At 52.3% G+C, this 25,806-nt stretch overlaps 1 protein-coding gene across 3 annotated transcripts; it reads left to right on the forward strand.

Annotated features, from left to right (window-relative positions):
- The first annotated feature begins 8,253 nt into the window (after positions 1 to 8,253).
- Positions 8,254 to 21,573, forward strand: PIANP (PILR alpha associated neural protein). 3 transcript variants are annotated; one of them, XM_072879960.1, is made up of 7 exons: positions 8,254 to 8,433; positions 8,761 to 8,904; positions 15,321 to 15,389; positions 15,537 to 16,102; positions 16,262 to 16,343; positions 16,598 to 16,825; positions 16,979 to 21,573. In XM_072879960.1, the coding sequence occupies exons 3-7, from the start codon at positions 15,373 to 15,375 to the stop codon at positions 16,998 to 17,000; spliced, it is 915 nt and encodes a 304-aa protein (XP_072736061.1). In that variant the 5' UTR covers positions 8,254 to 8,433; positions 8,761 to 8,904; positions 15,321 to 15,372; the 3' UTR covers positions 17,001 to 21,573. The 3 variants fall into 3 exon arrangements, with proteins under 3 accessions (XP_072736061.1, XP_072736054.1, XP_072736069.1); XM_072879953.1 differs by lacking the exon at positions 8,254 to 8,433 and having other exon boundaries at positions 8,514 to 8,904; XM_072879968.1 differs by lacking the exon at positions 8,254 to 8,433 and having other exon boundaries at positions 8,514 to 8,904; positions 15,540 to 16,102.
- The last annotated feature ends 4,233 nt before the right edge of the window (positions 21,574 to 25,806 follow it).

Below are 25,806 nucleotides of genomic sequence, written 5' to 3' on the forward strand. Positions count from 1 at the left end.
CACCGCGCCGCGGCCACGCGCCCGCCTCCAACTGGGGGAGGTAGCGGCACGGCCCGCCTCCGACGCTTCCCCATTGGCCGGCCACAGGGCAGAGCGGAGGGGCGGGCCTGCCGCCAGGGCGCCCCCCGCCGGCCGGGCTGGGCGCCGCCGGCCGGAGCGGCGTCTCGTCGCCTCCCCGGCAGCCGAGCGCCGCCCCGGGACGCCGCCCGCCTTGGCCCCGGCCTCTCCGCGCATGGGGGCCGGGCCGAGCCCGGCAGGGGTGGTGGGCAGAGCCCCACGCCAGGTGCCCGCCGCTGCTGCCTCACCCTCTCCAGCCCGGGCGGTTCTGTGGGGCCCGGGGCGCGGCCTGGCCTGGCATCAGGCCGAAGGGGCGGCCTGGCCGCGGCGGGCTGGCGCCGGCCGGGGTGGCCATCCCCCAGGGCACAGCCTCGGGGCGTCGGGCCCCCCCCCCCTTCCACGGGGCCCAGGCAGGGCCACAGCCCAGCGAGCCTCCCCCCCTGCGACGCTGGCACGGCAGGGCTCGGGTCGCTGGGCCTCAAGCGGCGACTGGGGCTGCCCAGGCTGGGACTCAGTCGCCGCAGGGGCTGCCTGGGGTGCAGCCTCCCCCCAGGCTGACAGTGGCCACTGGTTTGTCACCGGCTCTGGACGTGCTGGTTACAGGTGCCGTCTGTCCGTCATCTCTGTTTTCCACCACTTTTTTCATGTCCTGCCCTGGTCACCGCCAGCACCTACTCGCTGTTCTGTTCTTCGGCACCCATCTTCTGTCAAAAACCCCCTGAGCCGCCCAGTTGTACTGAAATGTGTTCCACAAGCTGCAGCTGGCGTAACAGTCATGGATGCCATGTGAATGTCCACGTATTTATGGGTCTTCCCATGCATTTTGGTGAATATCTACTCCTTACCATATAATATTCATGTTAAAATAACTGATGAGAAAACAGATAAGCTACTATATGGCACAGTATTTTTCATACTTCAATGATACATTCTATAAGTACCACACCAGAATTAAAAGAGATGCATAGAATACCTTGTGTGTGCCTACACATCACTCTCGTCTTTGCTCTGCTTTCACACCATTAAGATCTCACTATTTTGGGCAGTGTTTTGGGGATATGTAAATGTAAAAAATCTTATGTTGCAAAGCACCGTACTTAGGTATTTAAACTGTGCATTTCTTAAATCCCTGCATGCATCCCCTCCTCCACTGCATTAATTTTTATGAAAAAAATTGCTTTACTATCTGCTGAATCATTAACCATTGCACTTGTCAAGAAATGCATTTGTGATGCAGGTAGGGTATGGCCATAAAAAAATAGTTTAAACACTCCACAAGGATAGATATATTTATGGTATACTTTAAGTATCTCTTCGTGGGCAAATAACTTAGTGTAATGCGATCAGGAGGCACCACTGAGGGCACGCTTCCCCATGCTAGGTGAAAGAGCTGTTTTTACAATGATGGGACTAAAAAGTGAGGGTCATTTTGGAAAAAAACCTTCATAGCTCTTCGTGTCTTGTATAAATCATGTGGTAGGCAGAGGTGAGTTGTGAGGGGGATTGGGAGGAGCGCAGTCAGCAAACACTCATTTCAATAAGCAGCTTTAAGCTGTTTGGCCAAGAGTTTCCAGTCTGGCACCAACTTCCTCATGGCTGGCTCCTTTAAGAAATCAGCGATGATTTTCCATGAAAGCAAAGGAGGCAACAAATTGATGGGAGCCCAATATAGTCTGTGCAGGCAACATGGTTTTAGCATGTTAAAATCTTAGTGCTGTCAGGGCAAGTTTGCACTCCAGCACATGATTGCCAGCAAGAGAATCGGTCTTCAGCTTGATCAGTTTAGCATGTATTAAAGGCAGTTGACTTGTGCTTTGCCAGACTTCTGTAAGCGTAACATCTTGAAATAAGCATAACATCTTGAAATCTTCATCTGGGTAAAGTCTAAGTTTGTTAAGGTTTTACTTGCCAGTATCAGCAACTCTGTTCTCATCACTTGCTTTAACTCTAGTTCTTCTCACGCAGCTGCTGTGGCTGAGTCGTGGAGAAGGCTCCTTTGGAGTACTGTACTGCTCCAAACACAATTTTAGAGCTAGAAAATACAACCCATGGCTGCCTTGGGAGTTCGATCATTGTGTCTCCCAGTGAGAGGTTGCTCCAAGCTCATTTGAACAGCCATATGTATTGTCCCTACCCCTTCTCAGGGTCCCTTCAGTCCCTGAGGCTCCTTCAGTGCTTGGTCTCCATGCGGAGGCTACTGACAGAAGAAGGGAGCAGTGTGGACAGCGATGGTCAGTGTGGAAAACCAAACTTCTGATGTTAATGGTCATGCCACTAGAATTAGGTGGACGTCACTCAAAACTAATTCTAGGCAAGGAGCAAAACGGCTCTGAGTGCCTGGGTCAGGGAGGCAAACAGGTGCCATGTAGCCAGACCCTCAGTCCTGTTCTGGTAGAGCATGTTTTCATTTGTATGCTCTGATGCCCCCTTAGCTTTGGGATGTCTCAGTCTCATTTGCCTCAAAAACCTGGAGCTGAACAAAGAGGCTTCTCTGGTCAGCTTCCATCGGTACATACATGTGGGCACAGTCAATCACCTCTCCTAGAAAAGCGCCCCGAACCACTGATTCAGGGCATTGTCAGAAGCTGTCCTGCCCCGGGTCCTCAGTGAACGAGGTGGTAAGGAGCATTTCCTGCACTCACTTGGGTAAAATGTGACCAAGACACATTTTACCCAACAGACACATCTTCAGGACAGGCTGAAGATCATGGTGGCCCGGGGAAGCAGGGAAAGTCTATCAATCTGTATTCTCAGAGCTAGCAAGGTCTGGGCTTCTCCATCTAGCAGGATTAAAGGAGAAGCAAGGCTTGTAAGGTTGGGTCAGAGCTGTGAAGGCAGGTTACAGGGCAGTATTAACAAGAAGACTATCTCCTTCCTACTTTTCCCTCTTTGTTTCTGTGTTTAGGTCTGATTCACCATAGCCTTACACCTGCTATATTCACTTACACCAGTGCGGAGTGCATCCAAATCAGGTTCAAACATAACCCGGCTGATTTGTAGTCTTTTATTACTCTCTTCCCCACCCTCTCGCCAGCTCCTTCCATCTCAGTTTTTTCTCTCTATTGATCTGTTTCTCTCATACTCTCTGACACGCTTGCTGCCTTTCATTTTTAGTCAGATAAAGCCAGGCAGCTCGAGCATCCTAGCTACATGATGCTCTCTCTGTCCTCCTTCTCCACTCCGAACCCTAGGTCCTATGTGCTGTGTGCTGGGTCCCCACGTTTTTATCTGCTCCTTCTTTGTCCTCCATAGAGCTAAAACAAGGGCAAAGACCAGAAAGTCCTTTGAATTAATCAGATCCTGAGCTCTCCAAATGAGAATGTCATTGTCTTCCTAAAATACGCAAACTCTCATGAGAGTGCATGGTAACATCCCCATAATTTAGCAAAGTCTTTGCCTTGTCCCTAGATTAGGGTGCAGGGTGTTGAGATTAAATTCCAGACTTCTGGAGTCATTAACTCCCATGCTTTCACTTTGTTCACAAAGCAAACGCCTATCTTTATGGTCACAGGGAAACTGTGAAATGTGATTTTCATGTAACCTAAAGAGTCGAAAGTAGGAGGTGAAGAGTGCAGATGAAAGCAAGTCTTTAACAACATTTCATAATTTTAAGATAAATCTCGTGACACAGGGAGGTTCTGCATTATTTCTGAATGTTTGGGATTTCTAATCCTTGCTGTAACCACCCCTAGCATCATCCCTCTCTTCTGATCTCACTCTGATTTTTCCAGAAAGAAACCTCCATTCTCTTCGTGCTGTAGATCCACCTTCTTTCCTATGCGCTCACTGTCCCACTTTAAAGCCCGTAGAACTGTACTGTCTCATTCTAGGTTGTTTCTCTCTTTGCTGCAGAATCCAAATAACTTGTCAAAATGCTGATGATATTTTTTCCCCAGTCCTTCTCCAAACATAGCTAGGGTCACATCTTCTGAGACGATTTTTCACAACTGTGTGTAACACAGACTCTGAGACAAAAACACTGTAAGGACAAAGGAGGCTGGGGTGAATTGCTTGGATACCAACATGATCCAGAAGGCTTTTAACTCTATAACTTGTACTGGACTAATGCACACAGGGTCATAAGACCTATACCTAGTTGGACCTAAAGGCAGCCCCAAATCAGCTGCTTACAGAGGAGGTTAAAAAGAGGGTAACTGCATGGTAACTCTTCCTCTGATCTGCTCTCACAGCCCTCAGGATTTTGCAGACCAGGAACTGTCTTCCAGACAGGCCTCCGGTCATGATTCAAAGACTCAAGGAGACAGGATCTTGCACTTCACTTGGTAGTTTGTTTCTGTGATTAATCACTCTCCAGTGACTGGTTCTTGTTATTCTCTGCCAGAATACCTGGTAGACTTTTCCCCAGGAAGGAAGTGATACTGCAAGCAAGTCATGTCTCGTTCTGCTTTTTGATACATTAAACAGATTGACCTCTTTAAATTACTGAGATCTCCAGCCTTCAGATCTCCTTTGATTCAAAGTTATTTTTAAAATATGGAGCATGAAACAGTGTACAGTTTTCCAGCATGGGACTTACCCAGACACTGAAAGAGGTTTAATCATCCCCTCACTTCTCTTCCTTACTTCTGTCTTTGCACAGCCAGGGATCACTTCAGATCCATTGCTGCAGTCTGGCCCATTGGCCTTGTGTTGGGTTTTCTGCCTGTTATGATCCCTAAATCCTTTTCAGATCACCTCTTTTCAGGACTGGAATTTGTTCTCTGTAGATATGGACATTTTTTCCTGTTCATGGCTGTACAATTTGCTCTCGACTATCTTATAAGAAGTTTTATGAGAATGTCCACCTTACCGAGTGCAGTAGGTCATTCCGTGCTGGTCCTATCCTCATTATTTTTAACACTAACAATATTTGTGTCCTCAGTAAATTGTGTCAGAATGAACTATATCTGCTCACCAAGCACTGAATAAAATGGTGAGTCATACCTGCCTCAGGACTCGTTGCTGGGCATCCACGTAAGAAACACTGCCACTCAACGGTGGGCTTCCAGGGATGACCTCCTTTGTGTTTGCAGGTTGTTAATTGGAGTTAGCCAGCTCACTTAAACTCCTGCTCTGTTAATATTGCATAATGCTATTTTTTCTCATCAGCATGCTTTGGGATATTAATGCTTCCAGAAGCCTGGATAGATCTAAGCCGTCACCTTTTCCAAACAAACCTGTATTCACATCAAAGACTGACAAGAACATAACAAGTTTATGCAGCAAGATCAGTTTCCTCCAAATCAGGCTGATTGGCATTAACTGGAGAATCTCATATCAGCTCTTTGTTGCTTTGCCTAGAAACTTTCAGGTCTTCCGTTTGCTCTTTACAAATATTGGCAGGGCACAGCTCTCTTCCAGTCTCCTGGGATGTCTCTGATATTCCAGAGCTTATTAACCAGTTGTTTGGTGAGCAACGGGGCCAAGGAAACTGGGCTCTCTATGGACTTGTTTCCTATATGTTCTATACTTCCCACTACCATACCTTCAACCGGGGGATCTTGATGACACCCTTTCCACAGTCTGCCACATCTGTGTCCTTTCCCTATGTCATTGGACTCCTCCTCCACCACTCTCTAACATGCACAGCTTTCCTAGTATTTTCTGCTTAATTCTTTTGGCCCGCTGGCTGGACTGCTCCAGCCTGTGGGGTTTTGCCCAGCAGCATGGCTTGGGCTCTCTTCCAGCACAGGCACCGATGGTGTCTCTCTCTTCTGTCAGGCTGCCGGTTCTCATACAACTTATTGGAGCTTATTTACCTTTTAAACTCTGGTTCTTTTGTCAAACCCATGGCAACTAACAGACAGATGGACAGACAAAGTTCTGCAGATCGCAGGGCAACCACATGGGTCTCTCTGCCCTTAGGAAACAATGCTAAAAACAGCGGCAGTGGGCCACTTGGCCTCAGGACTCTTGGGTGTAAATGATCTGTATGTGATGATTTAAAAGTGACTCTGCCAGACAGAAATAACAGCCTCATATCCTTCCCTGGTATGGCCGGGCAGGGAGGTACTTCATTGTCCTCACACGACATACACTGATCCTGGTCCAAATCCTGGCCAAACAGAGATAATTTTTACATTTCCATCTTCTTTCCATCACCACATCACCCTCATTTTAACACCTTCAGAGTAATACTTTATACTTAGCGTCAGTCTCGTATCATCTTCCCACAGCTACTCTATCAGCCCACCTGATTCCACCTCTCCCCTTGAATTTCCCTGTAATTTTATGTTAGCTTTCCTTTGAGCCTGCCCCATGCAGAGTACCTCCAGTTGCCATTCTGCTTGTCCAAACCTGTGGTCCAAACCAAACAAGCCATCATGTAAGAGTGATGTAAGAGTGACATCAGCCCTTGTGCTTGCTGTTCCCATCACCTCCATGGCTTTCCTGACTCCCCCCCCCATCTCCCAGGGTTTCCTTGGTCCTTACAACATCCTCCTCCTTGTTCTCTCTCATATCTCTGGCTCCTTTTGCTTTCTTCTGTAGTTTTGCTCTTCAGGGGGATTTTCAGTGTTTGAGTCATTTGGATTTTCGCCCTTTAACTGACCTTTCCCTGGTTGAAATTTCTCGTCTGTTTTGTGCTTCCCAATTATACTAAACACATTTGTCAGGATTTGAAAAGGTCAGAAAGAGCCCATGTGGCTGATGTAGCCCCTTCCAGAGCTTACCCAGTTGAGAAGGCCGGAGCAGAAGCACAGAGAGCAAGACGAGCTGAACACCGGCTTGTGCTGCACCACCATGTCCCCAGCCATGTCTGTACAGGTGGTTTCTTGGGATGAGTGTGCAAGGGCTCACTGAGCGAGCTTTGCACAGGTCATTTGTACAAGTCCCAGGAGGGCTAGAGATGAGAAGGCTGGAGAATGCGACAGAAGCCTGGATAATCTCTGACATAAAGCCTTGTGTACGTGAGGGGGACAAAAGCTGGCGGGCTCAGATGTGTGCACGCCTGTTGACACACAATGGCACTGCATCTCAGACAAACCCAGACTGTGACATCTGCCCCGGCAGCGCCGTCCTGCCACGCCCTGACCTCCCAGTGACCTTAACACAACTGCATCCCTGTGCTGATATGTCCAAACACACACCGACTTACTCCCAAACACGAAAAACCTGTTGACTCTCCCAAACACACTCACAAAAACACGTGCAAGACTCAAACGTCCGACATGGGAAAGCTTGGATCAGCCTGCTTCATTAGCGTGGGAGCTTGCGGGAGGCCTGATGAAGAACAACAGACTCAGCCCCCTCAGGTGTCTGTCCAAAGTTGGCATGACCTCTTCTGAGCATCCTGCCATGCTCGAGTTTGGTAGTGTGTGTCCATTTGTCATCTGTGTCCATTCCTGATGCAGTGGCAGGTTGCTTTACAGCTCGGTACTGTCTCTACTATTTATTTCTGTTTTTTCCCAGGGTCAGTCACAGTCTTTCCTCATCGCATTATGATGAAAAGTTTGATTGTTTCTGAGGATCTGAGGAAATTACTTTCTTGTTTCCTCATATTTCAGACCCTGGAGTGGAAACTGTCTTTCTGTCACTGACTTTCTTCTCTTGCCTGTTGGTTGCTCAGCTGCTCCCTTCTGATTTGGACTGTGCTTTCTGTTTGGTACTTGATGATGGAGGGAGATTTTTCCCTATAAAACACCCTGCCTCTCAAAGGCACATCAGCTTCTTTCTTCAATTTTGCTGTCACATCCCTACCATTTCCAGACTCATCCCATCGATCCCCGGCAGAAACGCGCTTGGGGACACGTTCAGACGACTGGGGTGATCCCTCAGCGGGGAAACGCACCTTGGACGGACCCCCCCATTGCTCCCACAGCACCCGTGTGTCCCACCCGGCCCGCGCGTGGGGCAGCTTGACTCTGCCCGTGAGGCTCGACCGGACCCCGCTGTCCGCCCTCCCGGGCTGCGCCCCGCCGGGGGCACCCGCCTGCCGCCCCCCCCCCCCTCCGGTAGCGTGGCGCGCAGGGGGGCCCGGGCGCCCGAAGCCCGGGGATGATGGATACGGGGATGCGGGGACGGGGGGCGGGACCGGCGCGGCGGCGTGGGGCGGCCGGGGGTGGCATCTCCCCGAGGGAACTGTTGCGGGGCGGAGAGGCGGGGGGCGGGGGCGGCGGCGGCGGGGGTGAGCCCCGGGGGGGGGTCGGGGGAGGGGGATCCCGGGCGGCCTCTGCCTCCAAGGACGGAGCCGTCCGGGGGTGGCATTCGCTGGAGCGAGCTGGAGCGACGGGTCCCTTTGGAGACACCTCTCTCCATGGCAACCTAATCGCTTCCTGTGAAGATCCCGAAATAACCGACAAGACGGGGGAGCGGAGCGGAGCCGAGCGGAGCGGAGCGAGCAGCGGCGGCGGGGAGGCGGCGGGCGGCGGGGGGCAGGTCCGGCGGGCGGCGGGCGCGGAGCTGCGGGAGCGCAGCGCGGGCGGGCAGGGAGCGGGAGGAGCCTTCGCACCCGGCCGCCGGGGCAGGGGACTCCCGGGCCGCGGGGACGCGGTGCCGCTGCCCGGCCACGGCCTCCGGGCGGCTCCCCCGGCGCGCCCCTCAGGCTGCAGCGGGGCGACGGTGCCGGACGCGACCGTGCCAGCAGCCATGGGGTTAACGGGAGGCAGCGAGCGAGAGAGACAGAGACAGAGAGAGAGAAAGAGGGGCTGGACCAGTCCTCGGCAGCTGTTTATTTCAAGGCATCTCTCGGTCCCTCTCCCTCAGCCAGGGCTCAGCCTCATCAAACCTTCCTCCTCCTCCTCTCCTTTCTTCGTCCTGGCCATGAGACGCATCGGCAGCAGCAGCAGCTGTGCTCCCCCAGTCCCCGGCTCCGCCGCCCCGGCTGCGCCCCACTCGTCTCCCCGCAAGGTAAGTTCATCCTCTCTGCCCGGGCTTGGGGGACGGGGTGGGGATGGGGCTGCAGGGGCGAGGAGCAGGGAGGGATGCGTGCCCGTCTCCAAGTCATCTCTCCTCGTCTCCTTCCCTGTGTCCTTTCTCCCCCTTTTTCTTTCCCCTCTCCCCATATAGGTGCTCTGTCTCCTTCTAGCCGGCTGTCTCCTTTCCCCCCCTCCTTCTCCTCCTCTTTCAGTCTGGGGCAGGGGGTGCTCGAGGGGCTGGGAGGGAGGGGGTACAGCCGAGGCATCGCTGCCTCTTGCCCTCCAGCTCTGGGCTCCATCACAGACCTGTTGTGCTGGAGCACTGGAGCCTGCGCTGAGGAAGGCGACTTCAGCCAAATTGGCGCAGCTGGAGAAAGGAAACGGAGGGGTCAATCCCTCCTCCTGCCTGGCCAAGGGTGCACCATGCAAGAGAGAGCAATTCAGATGTGGAGACTCAGCACCTGAAGCACTCGGATGCCCGGGAACAGTAGGAAACTGGGAGGCAGAAGATTGGCAGACTCATGACATGTATTGCAGGCAGGCACTAGATGGCAGGGGACCGGCATCCTAGAGCGCTGCTTGGAATGGGGCCACACTCACAGTTCCCAAATGGTCAGAGGACCATTGATGGGCTTCACACACCCATTCCCTAGCTACCGAAATCTCCAAATGCACCATCACCCTTCCAGCCCCCGATTCTGCCCCAGCCTAGGTTTTCCATACCCAGCCCATAAGTGCTCGCCCTGGTACCCTGGCACAGGAATTCCCACTGGCAGTCACCGAACACTGCAGGACCCACACTGACACAGGGCGAGCAGTGTCAGCCCCTCCACGGTCCTGCTGGATCCTCCTGGGTGCTGCCAGCAACCCTCTCAGCCTCAGACACCAGGTAGAGCAGCCTGACGTGAGCCACTGCATTCAGACTGCCAGCCCCCAAATTCAGCCCGCTCTGCGAGCTGTTGCCCCAGGCTCCGTGCACAGCGGGAACTCCTTCCCCAGATGGGCTTGGCATCTCCCACCCCAGGGTACCAGCATTCAGTTTCAGGCTTCCAGCTGCCGAAAGTCCTCCGAATGCAGCAGATTTACCTCCCTGGGGCAGCTGCTCTGGTATTCCTCCCTTTCCCCATCCCCACCCAGCCGAATACAGCAGGATGTATATATAACCCCTTTTTCACCAGCACCAGAGTTCACGCTTCCTGCTACCAAACCAGCAATTACTGCATCTCTGCCTCTTGGACCATGAACTCTGGGATGTTCATGGCCACTGAGAAAAATATAGTAGTGGGGTACCTGGGGCACCAGGCAGTGTGTGGGGGGGTCTCATTGACAGTGCCTAAACTTGCTCTGCTCGATGCTTGGAGATAGCTGCTAGGTTCCATGGTCCCAAATCACAGTCTCTTATTGGTAACTGTCACCGTAGCCGTTAATGCTGGCTGGGAGTTAAAAAATGACAGCCAACCTAGCGTTCTTTTTCTGCAAGGAGGGCTGGGTCCTCCTTAGGTTTGTTTTGATTTTTTTATCACTATTTTGAGTGGGATTGTTGCCGTGGGGGAGCTGGGCAAAGAAAGGATTTGCATGAAGCTCTCGGTGCTGCGGGGTTGCTAATGACGAGTGTTATTTCAGCTGGCAGTAAGTTTCATAATCTTGGCCCAGCTCCTGTGAATGTTCTGTTCCTCAGGGTCATGAGTCTCCCCTTCTTCCATCCCTCCCCCCTCTCCCCAAACTGGTTGGCAATTTCATTGTTCCAGTGGAATATATCCGTCATGTGAGGTCATCGCTGCATAAGGAGAGGTGATTGATTGCTTAGGTCACTGGGGCCTGTCCCATGCTGGGCTTTGAATGCTGGCTTGGAGACCTTGAACCGGACTCTGCTCAAAGGCGAGGTGATGTGGGGTGCAGAGGGGCATGGTGATGCATTCCCGGCAGCTTGAGTCACCGAGCAAACAGACTGCTGCATTCTGAACTAGCTGGAGTGCTCTGAGAGCAGACGGCTTCATTCCTAGAGGCACAGTATCACAGCAGTCAAGCTCGAGATGTTACAAAAATACAGATAGATCATCATCTGCCAGCCGAGTCAGACAGAATTGGGTGCAACTCTTTTCCCATCCCCGGATGGAAGGAGACTCTACCCGCCTCTCACTAACACAGCTTGTGTGTGCTTGGCTTCATCCAATTGCTCTTCAGTCAGAGCTGATCTCGGCTAGGCATCGAGAAAGCTGTGAGATTCTCAGATTTTAAGGCCAGAGGGACCATTTTGATCATCGAGTATGACCTACAGCAGAGCACAGGCCAGAGAATTTCACCAATTTCATTTCCTGCGTCAAGCCCATAACTTCCGATTGAACTGTAGCGTTTCTTTTAGAAATGCAGCCACGCGAAGGCTCCAGGAAGTAGGGAATACACCACCTGCCTAGGTGAATTGTGCTAGTGTGTGACCCTCTGTATTAATAGTATTGTTCCTCATTTGAATTTGTCAAACTTCAGCATTTTGTAACAGAAGGTTACAGATTGCATTTGACATGAGGGAGCTACAGCACGGGTGTTGCCTGCACACAGCTGGCACCTTGGCTCTTTTATTCCTGTGATGGCTTTTATATTTGGATAGGATTTATCTTTGGGACCATGGTATACAAGAGTCCCGGACACGGATAAGGAGTTATCGGCAGCAAATCCTAGGGCTTCCCCGGGGCGCAGTAGCATCTGAACTCTGGAGCTCAAGGTGTCACATTCAGGGTACAGTCTGTACTCTCTGCTCAGAGCAGGAGTGCAGCAGGCTTTGCTCCAAGCCATTAGTTAGGATGTAAATTCCCAGCCCCCTTGGTGAACTGGGATACATGCTTTGGGGCATGGCTACCGAGATCTGCTTTCTCACGTCCCAGCAGCGGTGGGTCTGTGCTGCAGGAGATTTACAAACAGGGAGGAAGCACAGCTGGGTCCCTGATGCTGGGGAACAGCAGCAGGATTCGTGCTTCCATCCTGCAAATACAATGAAAGCAGCTCCTAATAGATGAGCCCCAGGGATCTCTGGTCTGGACCGGTAGTGGGGTCCATATGCAGTAGCAAAGAGCAGTGTAATTCTTACAGCTTTCAAGCACCAAGATTGACAAACAGAGCTCAATGAAGTGCCCTGGGGAAATAGCTTTGTCATTCACACTCTGTCATCTGTGCATCACAGGACTGGAACACTGCGATGAAGGCTCTGTACCTAGAGTGAAAATACACAGGTCCATCTTTGGACCCTGGGAGTAGCCCTGTCTGTTTTTGTCACAATTAGACCTGGGAAACAGATCTGAAAGCAAGAGCCATGCCATGTGGTACTGCTGCAGAAATCCAGTCTCTCTGCTCTGGCACACAAAGGCCTCTTGAATGATGTAAGGTGCGTGGATACTGGGATTTATACATCCAGGTAGTAAAAGCATTGGCGTCCCTTCCTCCTCTGAAGGTCTACCAGTTTATTCAGCATCCACACCGGGAGCTGCATGCAGAGCTGAATGAAGGGTGTTTGTTACACTTGCCCGCCAGTGCAGCAGGGTCTGTGCCCAGGACACAACCCGTGGCTAACTGCAGAGTGCCCCAGACACGCTTTATCTGCTGCCTTGTCAATAAGCCACGCTCTGTTTTCAACATGAGTGCTCCATGCACAGTGGATTCCAGCCCTCACTGGCTGCCATTTCCATCTGAAATGGAAGCTCTCACGGCATTCATGCTATGGGAGACACCTCTGTGCTTCTCCCACCCAGCTCCTCCACAACCACACCTGGTGTGGTAGTGCAGGGGACACTCTCAGTCTCCAGCCATGATATGATTAGCAAACCAGAATGTGTTGACTGAGACCGACTGACATTGCCTCATTCCTGCACTCACCTGGAGCCACCTTTGGGGTAGGGGCACTGGGAGTCACCTGCTCTTCACCATTGGCAGCAGGACCTGTGCACAGCAGTGTCTCAGGTCTGAGGCTTACACCCAATGTCTGGACTGTCACTTCCATAGCATTATGTGTACATGAGGAGGCCAGTGCTGGGGCTTACTCCTTCCCCTCAGCTCCAGTTACAGCCATTACCTGCTCCATAGGGCTGAAATTCAGACTACCAGGTGTGAAAGCAATTCAGGATTTGGCTCTGTAGGGTTTCTTATTCCCAGGCTTTAGACCCTGGGAATCCATGGTCTGGGGTGCTGTTGCTGGAGCTCACAATCTCAGCCAAGAAGTACAGCAAGGTCTCCATTATAAGACATCCCAACAAGCAAGAAGAGCACAGTGCGCTGAGTGACCCAGCACACTGTGCACCTACACCCAAGCACCTTTCTGCCGGTAGAGCCATCTATGTTAGGAGGAGTGCTAGCCGTTACACGTGCACCCCTAACGTACCACACTCCCCCACAGGACTGGCACTGAGGTCTACCTGCACCTGAAGATCTCTACTCCTGGGGTGACACTGTCCAAATCCACATCTCCTGTTGCCTGATGGAAAACAGCCTGCAGTCCCTGAAGACCAGAGCTGTAACTGAGAATGCCGTGACACAAGCAGAGCAGGCTCTTCACCCCAGAGAACTGCTGTCCCATGGTGAATCCGAGGCATGGCACCATGCTCTCCAGGCCACCCTGAAACCACTCAGGCTGTTTGTGTGCCCTCTAGCCTGGGGAGTCACATGAGGAGGTCCCTGATGCTTGGAATTCTCTCCCTTTCCAAAGTCCAAAAGAAATTCTATCACAGATTTGTGTTGCCAGACATGATCTTCCACGGCATCGTGATCATACTCCAGATGGCCAAGATCTCGCCAGCCTCTGGCTTTGGAAGAAACTTGCTCTGTTCTGCTGCCTCTGCAGAGCTGCATTTTAATCCTGAGTCTAATCCAAGGCTTAGAGGTTCAGGAGCAAAGTACAAAGAAATGCTGAGAATAGCTTCTCTTTTCTCCTCATCTTCATCTCAGGATCCCTCCAGAGACTGATCTTGCCCTGGAGGGAAGGGCAGGGCACATTAGCCGACAATTCCTTTTTTTCTATGAACTTTGTTTAAATATTTAGTAGAAGGAAACTAAAAATATCCCCAGTTAATGCAGCAGGAGCTAGACAGCTACTCACTCTTGGGTGCCTTCCTTCCCAGCCCCTCTCCTCAGGTGTACATCAGGGGTGCGAGTCCCCTTACCACAGCAAGCACCAGGCTCTTCCTGCAGCAAGAGAAAGCCTCCCATTCAGGATGGGCTGCAGTTTTAGTTCAGGGCATGGGCTGAGCAGGAGGGGATGGCAGTAACCTCTTGGGAGCCAAAAGGTGCAACACAGCTGGCTCGGGGCTGGAGGTGCAGGGTTGGCCTTGGTGTTGACTCCCTTGGCCAAGCATCCCTGTTTCTCTGTCCTGGCAGCCGCAGAAGGGCATGATCGTGGGTTATTGGCATTCATGCTTTCCCCTTCACGATGAAGGAGCGAGCTGAATATCTTGAATGTGTGTGTGTGCGCAGTCTTTGTTGTGGAGAGGATCCTGGGTCAGGCACATAACAGCTCACCAGGGAAGGGCCGGTGCTGTGCTGTGCCCAGCCAAGGGAAGGGGCAGACAGCATGAAGGGCAGCCATGCTACCACCAGACTGATGCCAGAGGGTGGCATGCGGCCAGTGCAGAAATCCAGACGGGGAGACCAGCCCTTACTCTGTGTTACCTCTGCTGCCTAGTGCTGCTCGGCCATGGGAGATGGGAGAGAAAGGTGGGGAATAAGGGAGAAAGGGAGGGACAGGACAGCGCAGAGGACACTAGGACAAGGAGCGTGGAAAGGTAATTCCATGTTAGCTAAGAAGAAAGTAAATACTAAATATTTGATAGGCATATTTTTGCTCTTAAATTCTTTAGTAAGGCTGGACTTTTCTCGCTGATTCACTCTCTTTCTCAGTCTTCTTGGTTTATCACTCTCGTGCTTCCCCTCTTGCTCCGTCACTCTGGCACACAATGAAGAGGCTCTTTTCTAATAAATGGATTACACGGTCTACACTATAAATAAACACAGGAATTAAGATTCCAACTTGTTCCAGTGATAAGCAAACAAAGATGCTGAATCCCCCTCTTGGCCCTCAGACAGGAAAGTCCCTGGGGAAGCTGTGCATGTGCCTCTTCACGTGTGCTCCAGAGATTGCTCCTTGTTTTTGTGTGCATATGCTAATGTGCGTGTTTCTGTGCGGTGTTGGGGTTGGGGGGACAATGCACCTCTGGGCAGGAGAGCACACAGGCATGGGGGGCACGAGAGCAGTGCAGGGTGCACGAGCAGGTACAGTGCAGGAGCGGGTGCACGTGTGGGTGCACGGGTGCCCTGTTGCCCTGCCTGCTGAGGCCGGGAGCTTGCCCATGGTGGCACATGCTGCCTCCAGGGAAAGAGTGGTCTCTGCTGGGTGAGGGGACACTGACACCTCTCCCTTTTGGTTCCCAGTGAAAAAGATGAGACAGGATCCTCGCTGAGCAAAGACGCTGTTGCATCTGAGATGGAGCCCAGTGCCTGGTAGGTTCACAGCTTCTCACATTTGCCGGTGATGCAGGAAGACGACGGGAGCGTGGGTGGCGGGCTGCTCCTGGCTGCTCCTGGCTGCCTTTCAACAGGAGGGGTGTTTCAGATAAGGCTCTCTTCTTCTTCCCCCCTGCCCTGCAGCAGGATGCCTCCACTCCTCTCCTGCATCCACTCCCTGCAGCTGTGGCATCTACTCCTCCTGGTCTCGGCCATCCCTCCTCCTGGTGTCTGGTCTCTTCGCTCTCGGGGCCTGGCAGCCGCTCGACCTCTTTGTGCCCGTCGGAGCCCCTCGGCCCTGCGGCCCATTTGCATCTGGGACAGGACCTCACTGCCGGAGAGGGATTCTCGCTTCGCCCTGCCGCGCCAGCGGGCCCTGCCTCCCCGCGGGGGGGAGCTGCGGCACATCGTGCGGCTCAGGCGCCAGGTGGTGGGGGCTCGCCCTGCCACCCCCTCTGGATTTGAGGATGGCATGCCCTCCTCCCAGTACCCCTGGGCCATCGTGTGGGGCCCCACAGTGTCGGATGAGGATGGAGGGGACACCAACTCAGCCAACCCAGGCTTCCCACCGCTGGGATACACCTTTGTCTCACCACACGGGATGGCAACGGCACAGCCCAACTCCCACTCGCTCCTGCACAACGCGGGGCTCAACCTGCGCGAGACCCCGGCCACCCTGCGGCCCTTCTTGTTTGGGCCCCGGGGGGAAGGTAAATCTACCCTTTTTTTCTTTCACTCCCCGTCCCTACAGGAGCAGCTCCATCTGCAAAATTCACGAGGGCCCCAGCAGGAACCTCCCCTTGCACTGCTGCTCTCTGGGGACCAGTGGGGGTGGCCATCACACCCCCCTCTTCCCCTCTGTCTCACAGGTGTGGACCCCCAGCTGTATGTCACCATCACCATCTCCATCATCATTGTCCTGGTTGCCACTGGGATCATATTCAAGTTCTGGTGAGTGGGGTTTGGGCCGATGGAGGCTGTCACCATGCCGGTGTCTGCAGGTGGGTGGGCAGGAGGACTGTGGGCTTGGGACGAATTTGTCCCAAGGATGCAGATCTGGTGCTGGAAGCCCTTGGAATATTGTCATGTGGCCGCGCTGGGCTCTAACGCTGAGCATAGCAGGGTCCCACAAACCTCTCTGTCATCGAGGTCCAGGGCTTGTCTGAAGGGGCACTCTTCATCTCACCCCTCATCTCTTTCCAAAGCTGGGACCGTAATCAGAAACGCCGGCGTCACTCGGGGCAGCAGAGTGGTGGGAGGCAGCAGGAGACCCAGCAGCCCCTCACGGACCTCTCCCCCACCACCGTCAGCATCCTGGGGCCCTATGGTGACTCCCTGGCCCCCACACCCAAGGCGGAGGAGTCCAGGCAGGGCCAGGAGGGTGTGGAGAAACTGGGGGGCCACGGGAAGAGCACGGCCTTCCAACTCAACCGGTAAGTGGCTGGTGAGACAGGGCAGGAGGGGGTGGCAGAGGACAGGGGGACAGGCAGGCTGAGGCAGGGCAAAGTCACTGGTCAGTTAGTGGGGGCAGTGGGGCAGCACAAGTTCCCATTGCTAATTAATTTCTGATTCCCTTTTCCCCCCAGAATCCCACTGGTGAACCTGTGATGCTCATGGGAGAAGCAGAGCTGGCTCCCCCCACCCTCCTGTCACAGCCGGCGAGCGCAGACTCCTGCTGCCTCTGCTACCCCAGGAAAAAACGACTTCCTTGTGCCACGGCCTACCACCACCATTATTAACTAACTCCACCAGGATGTGCCTGGGCAAATGGACGAGCTGGGCCTCCTTAGCCTCCTGCTGGGGGAAGGTTGGGGACCCCCCCTGCCCACGCAGGGCAGGGTGATGAGAGAGCAGGATGGTGGGAGGGAACACAGCTGGTGGTGGTGTGAAATCTTGGCCTCCCCAGCCCCTCTCCTAGCACACATGTAGACACACACACACACACACGCACACTTGGATCTCCATGACTCTCTCACCAGTGCATGCCTGACACCGGGGGTAGGCAAGGTGGAAAGGGGTACCCCTGTCCCTGTGGGCCATAACCCCTCTGTGTGTCCCTTCCCATGTCGTGTGCTTTAAAGTGAATGTCTGGAGTTCAGTGGCTGCAGGATTGCCCGCCAGGGCATGGTCTCCCCTGAGCCAGGACTCAGGTGGTGGCAGGTTCTTCTGTTCCCGAGGCCTTGGCCCTCCCGAGGGTCCCAAGGGTGGGTGAAGCTTGGGCAGAAGAGACTCACCTGGGCCCCCTCAGCAACCCATTTCCTTGAAGGAAACATTACCTCCCCCCTAGATGGAAGATATTTACATCTTTCCATTTTCTTTCTGCTAACACTCCTCTGTTTTTTCTCCTCAGCTTGTATCTTTCTTCATCTCTCCGTCCCCAATTTTTTCCTCTCAGTTCCTCCCCTCGCCACTTTTCCTGCCAGTTAAAGTTGGAAAACGTTCCTTTAGCTTTCCAAATGTTTTGATCTCTTGGAAGCCTCCTTGCTGTCCCCCTCCACCCCCTCAAGTCTCCTTCAGCAAGGTTTTTCTGAAGAACATCACTCTATGGTGATGTTCTTCAGAAAAACTGAGGCGAAGCCCTCTGCCCATCATGTTATTTAGCAAGCATCCTGTACATTGGGATACTGGTGAAACAGCTAAAGCATGGCATGCAGATATAGCTGGGCACGAAGAACTTGAGTTTTGCCAGGCTGAGGTAGGGAATTGCTTTCAGACACTCGTGCCACAGGCAACAAGCAGCAGATGTGACTCTCTGTGCCTGGGATGACAAAGAGCAGTTTAGAGTTGACCTTAGGAACATTTGGAGGGTTGCCATGTACTGCTGGTAGGTCTCTCCTGGAATGCAAGGTGACTGGAGACCCATGAGGCAATGCTCACCAAGGGCATGAGAGAGGGGATATGTGGGGTGCCAACCTTCGTAAGTGTATCGCTCCAGCTGGTTGGGGACTGAAACCAACGGCACAGGTATTGGTGCAAACTGGTTGCCTGAGCATGTACTTCGGGGCTGTGGTGGTCTGTAGGGCAGTCAGTCACATTGTCAGTTGCTTGTGTAACTGTAGGATGCCCCATCCCTGGAAGTGTTCAAGGCCAGGTTGGATGGGGCTTTGAGCAACCTGGTCTAGCGGAAGGTGTCCCTGCCCATGGCAGGGGGAGTTGGAACTAGATGATCTTTAAGGTCCCTTGCAATCCAAACCATTCTATGATTCTATGTGTGAGCAAGATCAGTGCATCTCAACCTCTTTGTCCCTTGCAACCCAAACCATTTTATGATTCTATGTGTGAGCAAGATCTGTGCATCTCAACCTCTTCCTGTGTGTGGACCCATGGGTGTCACTTTGAGGAAGTGTGAAATGGCAAATTTCAGCTTAATGACAATAGTTGCTCTCCCTTGGCTTTTGTGGACACCTTCAAAGTAATTTACAGACCCCACATTGACAGCCACTGAGCTGAAATGATGCAGATTTAGGTAAGGTTGCCCCTATACTGTACAAACACCTTCAGCTGCTGGACTGATGTGGCCAGAGACAGGAAACTCACTCACAATTTGAAGGCCCTAATGCACCGTACAAGCTCTTTAACAAAAGTAATGTTGGAGAAAAGGAAATGGCCCTTTCATCCTTTATTTCTGCAGTAAAAGCTTATTCTTTATAGGACAAAGCACAGGGAGTTTCATAAGAGGCCTGGTTCTGCCCATTTACCCAGCTGAACTATTAGGTGATCTTGGGCCCCATCTGACTCACCGTGAAGGACATTTAAATGAGAGTGTAAATTGCAATAAGCTTCGCAAAAAACAGTAGAGATTTGGAGAAAATGACAGGTCAAATAAAATTACTGGCTTATTAAAAGCATAGAATGGCTAAAAGATGTAGGTGGAAAAGGACTCTGGAGGTCTCTAGTCGAAGTGCAGGTTAAGTCTCTGCTTATAGCAAGGGATATTATTGGTTTACCATAGATCGATCTATTACTGAGCCTTTTCCTTATTCAGGCTCCATTCAAGACTTTGGTGGACATTGAAGCTGTGGAGGGACAGAGACGGGGCAGATGGCTGTTCCTGCCTGCTGCCCTGCTCACCACTGCCCCTGCTAGCTGAGGGCAGCTCGGGGCTGTTCCCCCTCTCACTGGCACATCAGCACTGGAGAAGATCATCTGCATGCAGTCTGCAAGAGGCTGCACTGCTTATTGCTGGCAGTTTACAATATAATGCCTTGAACTGGTTTAAGTAATTCTCCAGAACAGATTAATTAGATTGCTCTTTGATCAATAGCGCTTGTTGAAATAAGGCCAGAGTTTAGACTCTACCACTTCAAGGGCTGTCCTTGGACTTTCCCTTTCCACACACTGCATGGAGAGAAGGTCTGTAAGAAAGTGGCGGGCACCGCAGGAGGCGTAGTGAAAACATTTTCCAACACGATGCAGGTAAGCTCTGTGCTCTGCTGGCCAGGCTTTTGTAAACTGTACAAACAAACCAGATTTCAGGGTTTTGGGCTTTTTTTCCTCCCTTTAATGTGTCTCTGTTTCTGTTAAAAGTATCTCCATGAGTGAAACCTTTCATGGATGCTGTGGTAAGGGGGAAGCTGGGGAATGCAGTAGAGAAAACTTGTACAATGACAAAAGCTTGGATATGCTGAACATCTTTTCCAAGACCAATTTTTCTAGCCAAATATGTTTTTATGACAGTCATTCACTCTCTCACACAAAACAGGTTAGATACGGGAAACAACTTCATTGTCCCGCCCAAACTTTCATTGCTACATTTTGTTCCTGGAACAAAATATTCAAAACACGTGTAGACATACAAGCTTCTTCCAGTCAATAAATAATCTCACTGGATCTGTTTTCTCCATGGCTGGAGCCTTATAAACCTACACAGACTGGAGCCAGAGCATGCCTGCAGTCTCTTCCCTGACCCAAGCTGATATTTTGTGAGATGCGCACATGGACAGGTTGACAGCACTAAGTACCAAGCCAGGGCAGAGGTCAGGCCCTTCTCAGTCATAGCCCATCAGGTTTCCCTGTCTTCTAGGTGACTGGAGGAGAAAGATCTGGATTAATTTTTTTCCAGTGGAAATTTTACAGAGAGAAAGGTGTGCGGGGAAACTGACTGAAAATGATCGTAGCCTTGGGCTGAGCCTGCCCAACGTTTCTGTGCAATTGAAAGGGAACGTCTAGGTGGGCTGAGTGAGTTGAAGGAACTGTGTCTCTGATGAGCTCCTGGAGGATTCTCGCTTTGTTAACGCAAGGGTGGTCTCTCTGTGAGCACAGTGGGAAGGACGGAGAATCTCTCCTCTCTGCCTGTATTGTTTTGGAGCAGGAACTGGAGTCTCCCTCTGTTTACCCAGCAGTGGCATGACCACAAGGCCAAATCCTACTTCGGCTTTCCCATCTGGTTGGTTGCAACTGGTAGGCAGGGGAGCAGACCTCTGGTGTGTGCTTCCACACTGCTCCTCTGGTCCAATTTCCAGGGACTCACATCCAGCCAAGCATCCCACGGTTTCAGAGAGGGCTATCTACCTCTTTCTCAATGGCACCTAAGTGCCCTTGCAAATCTGGTCCCTTCATTCCCCACTCCCTTTCCCAATAAGGAAAAATGCTTGGAAAGGAGCGGTTTGTTCATTCCCCACAAGTTCTCAAACACCATCACCTTCAGACTATTCTGAATTGAACTGTGGTTTTGTTTTTTCATTCCAACAAACCACATCTATGGCACAGCCTTAGAGCCAAGTCCTGCAGCACAAAAGCCCTGGGCCAAACTCCAGCTCCCCGACTGCACCCCAGCTGATGTCTCACTGTAGTCCTGGCCCTACCTTGGCAAGACCATAGAGGAGGGCCCCCTTCTTTCACCGACTGCTGGCTCTCTACTCCTTTTTTCCTGTTGTTTTCCCTCTCCCACTCTTTTCCCGCTTCCCACTCCTGTCCTGTACCACAGTCTCCCTCCCAGTTATCTCTCCCCTCCTGCTGTTTCGCTCTCCCCACTCCTCTCTTGTTCTCCCTTTGCCACTTAGTCTCGTTCTGCCGCAGCTCCCATCCTCCCCTCCATCATCCCTCCTGCTTCCCTGCTCAGTCTCGCTCTTCCCCCTCCCCTGCCCTTGTGCGCTGTGATATATATTTTTGTAGGATTTCTCTTCTTGTGGTGAAATATTCAATTCTTGTGGGATGTTAGTTTCAACATTTTTAAATAAACCTTTGCAAAATACTGAAAGCAGAGCTCTTGCTGCTGTGGAAGAGGCCGTAATGGAGATATCAGCGTGGGACAAGAGGGACGTCGCCCTGGGCACACCCCTGTGGGACAGGGTCTCAGACATCTGGCATCCCACAGCCTCCTCTGGGAGGGTAGACAGGGTGATTTGGCACTGCATCCATCTTGCCTTCACGTCCTTGCTGGCCAAAGAGGCCCCTTGACCCTCCTCACGCATTTCCATGGGAGGTGGCCCCTGATGGAGGGAGGCTTTGCACAACCGCTTCTCCACTCAGAACGGCTGTTCTGCCTCTGGAGCTGCTGCCTCTCAGCCATGCTTTGTGCTGGGAGCCAGGGTGGCCAGGAGAGGTGAGAGAAGCTGAGGGGAAGGGAGGGAGAGGAGCGATGCAGGCACAGAAGCCTCCCTCACTCTGTTCGCCACGGCTGCCTCCGCAATTTCTATTTCCAGCCCTGCTGCCTCCCCTCCTGGCCACAGTGCTGCTGCCGTTGCTGGTTTCCAGGGCTGCTCTGTAATTAAGCATCCTTGTCTCCTGCAACTCCCCCACTTCGCAAACCCCGTTGGCGATCAGTGCTTGGGAGGGCACAGAGGGGATGCTGGAGACCAGCACCAGACACACTGGCCACTCCAAAGGGCCACTCCCCAGCAACGGTAGGAGGATTATTGGGTGCTGGGACAGTCCCCAGCCCCTGCTCCATCTGCCAGCTTGCTGTCCAAGTCGTTCTGGCACTGGAGCTGTCCCTGATCTGCTGCTTTACTGTCAGAGGAAGGAGCAGGCTCCCCAGACCAGGCCTGACCTCGGACTCTGTCCTGGGGTCTCTGCCCACTGGAAGGACCCAGGACCACCGCCTGCCACAGGGCCAGACCCCTCCACATGGTACCCTGTGCCCTGGACAGGATCTCTGTGGGCTGGAGGTGGCCCCAGGCCCATTGGAGAGCAGACACACACCTGCGGTGGCTGTCCTAGGTCATGCACCCACAAGAGGCTGAACAGCACCTCTTCTGCCCCTGTGCCGAGTGTGGGAAGAGGGAGACCCTCACCCCTGTTGCTTTAGGTGGCTGGTCACCTGCCCCCCTGGCTGATCATCTCCAGTCAACTGCATACAGCGGCTCTGGGGCTGGCCAGGCTGGAGAGACTTGACTGAGGAAGCGATAGACTCTCACTGTGCTGAAATTACAGACTCATGTACTCATCGGTGCAGTGAAATGTCTTGCACAAACCTCATCTGCTTTCAGCCAGATCTTCAGCCCTTCCTGCTGACTTCTCTGTCATCAGATGCTTTTCCTCCAGTGCCCTCTCGGCACTGGCTGAGGCTGCAGGCGCTCAGTCAAATGTTTCCTTTCTTCACCAGGACTCACTTTCTGCCTCAGAGGAGAAGCTCCAGGAGCTGCCTCTTTTTCTTCTGGCTTCCTGAAACACTGACTCCCTGGTCTAGTCCCTTCCCATCACCACGCCCCACTACATCACTCTTGCCCACCTGCCCATGTTGACTTCCCACCCTTCCAGTCTGGTCCCAGCCCTGCCTCCTTCCCCAGCATCTCTCTTCCTTTCTGGTCTCCAGCCTTGCCTCCTCCCTTAGCATCTCCCCAGCATCCTGTTCTCTGACAGGGAGCTAGAATGGGGAGCTACATGCTGAACAAGGACAGCAGAACTGGGAGGAATGGATGCGATCATTTAAATCAAAGCAGAACACCTAAAAACTGTACGACCACATCAAGACACATGAAAATCACTCCAACAAGTGGTCAAAAATAAGCATGAGGTATTGCTGACCACTGTGATTTCCTGGGAAAGAGAGTAGTTCAGAAAAACATTATGAAAACATTTCCCAAAGCTGGGATTCCCTCCAGCTGAGTGCCTTCTATAACCTGCAATAAATTATCCCATTATGAAAAAAAAAAAACAAAAAACACAGGCAACTGTCAGCTGGAAGCGCCTGTCAATGCAGGGATTTGGCAGCAAGCTAGAGCACTTGCTTGCCTCCCCTGCTCAAGGAGCTTCTCCAGAGTTGGGGCTGGAAGTTAGGACTCCACATGCTCTGGCTCTGCCCTCCTCCCCAGGCCTGTCCTGTTGGTTATTGCCACTTTGTGTGCCTTTCGCAGCACGCCCTGCGAGAGAGCTGGCCCGACACTGTGGGCATGAGGGTAGTGGTGGGAAAGCACCTGTGGAGCTGTGGGCATCACTGTGCTCCTTGGGGCTGTGGTGTGGGCTGGGCACGGCAGCATGGATGAGCTGTGCTAACTCAAGTGTAAGCCTCAGTGCAGAGGGGATGGACAGCTTACATTAGAGGTATCTCTGCACCCTGCTAAAGGGATGTGCCTGTGCAGATGGCCATTTAATTAGCAGCAACACACAACTTGAAACTGCCATGAAGAATCACCCTGAAACAAGCAACCACTCATTTTAGCGTCATGTAAAGGAGTTGAGTAGTTGCCTTGGTTCATTCCTGCTTTGATCCTCAGAGGCAGAATTGAATCTTTATTGAGGGCTGCTGTGTCTCTGAGTGCACATTGCACTCAGTGAATAATAGACCATTCAGTGATGCATTCCACATTGATCCAAAGCCCAGCTTTCTCTGGGAGTGACCAGAATACAAGCAAAACCATCTTCAACTTCAGATCAATCCCCACAAGGGATCTGGCAGGGAAATAAATGCCAGTCTCTGCTCCAGGGACCTGGCCTGTATCTCTGTGGCTCCTAGTTAGAGCTACAGTGGCAGGAGAGCAGATGCTCTAGGGCAGCCAGTCTAGTTTGAAGCCCAGACTTCGTTGACAGCTGGACATACCATGAGGGTTCAACAAACAAGCAAGCAAACAAGCCTGGAGTGACTAATTTTCTGAATGTCAGAGGAAGATAGTGTGGTGTCTACAGTATGCACTGGTCAAATCTGCATTACAGCCTGGCCTGGCTGAAGAGATGGTTGGTTTCCCAGTTAGTTTGCCTAAGGAAGGATGTTTGGACAGGCATCGTGTTTCCCTAGATACCATCCAAGCCTTGGTAAAGTGACCCAGAAAGTAGGAGCTTTTTGAACCCTTCCTAAACCAAGGGGCAGTCAGTGGTGGGCGTCCTCTACTAGTGTCAGGGGAATCAATCTAGCCAGGCTAGTGCACTGTGAACACACACAGCTTTGGTTGAATGCGTTCATTAACCAAAACATGAGTGCAATGGTTAAACACACCTACAGTGGAGCTTATGCCAGTCTCATTACATTGATTCAGATGATTTGGCAACACCAGGATGAGTTATTTAAGCCCAAAATGGTTTCTCTCCCCTGCCTTTTTCTGTTTTGCCAATTCCTTTCTTGTGTGACATATTGCATGTGAGTGAACGTCACGCAAATGAGGTCCGAGGCTCTGCTTAGCATTACCCTGTGTTGGCTGGATACACAGCAGGAGCTGTAAGAGGCGTCAGAGCTTTCCCTTATTGCAAGCATCAGGGCCTCCATGGCAAAACTGAAGACCAAAAAAGTCCTGGCTAAATGAGTGTTTCTTGTAGCTACTCACATTGGCCAGCTAATGACACAGTGCAGTAATTCTAAGTGCAGCAAATGAGGAAGAGACAGATTTTCCACTGGTACCTGCAAGTTAGAGGAGGGCTGGGTCAAAATGGTGGCTAAGAATAACACTGCCTCTTCCAGGGTTTTGGTGACAGTTCTTTGATGATGCTCAGGCAGTTCTGTGGAGAGAAACAAATTGCCTAACTAAAATACAAGGAGCTGAAGCTGTCGAGCACAGGCCTTAAAGAAGAGAGTTATGAGGGAGCAGGAACATAAGGGAGGACAGGAAAAGGCAGGGTGAGGAGAGTGGGCAGAACCAGAAATTGTGGCTAGGATTAAAAGATGGGGCAGGAAAGGGAAGTAGGGTCAGAGGAAGGGATCAGAATGGAAATTTAGAACTAGGGGGCTTTAAAAGAGCTGGGTAAATGAAGACAAGATGGGTGAAGCAGGGGTCTGGAAGCTCACGGGTATCAGGGTGCTGCTGATGCCTTTGTTTAGCCTGATCCCTGTGTCCCAGCTGCCCTGATCCTTCCAGCTGTCTCAGGAGCAGCAACTGGATCCCCCCCCGCCTGCCTCCTGGGGAACGAAAGGGAAGCAGACATGATTGTACATGCTCATGGCTCAGCCCTCAGAGCTCAGCCTCGCTGCTGCAGTGTGGACCCAGCCCACGTGTCAGAGATGCAGGAGTGTCATAAAACATAGGTCAGGGGGTGAAAGTCCCTT

Source organism: Ciconia boyciana, chromosome 1 (genome assembly GCF_034638445.1).
Source record: "Ciconia boyciana chromosome 1, ASM3463844v1, whole genome shotgun sequence".
In the NCBI taxonomy this organism is placed as follows: domain Eukaryota; kingdom Metazoa; phylum Chordata; class Aves; order Ciconiiformes; family Ciconiidae; genus Ciconia; species Ciconia boyciana.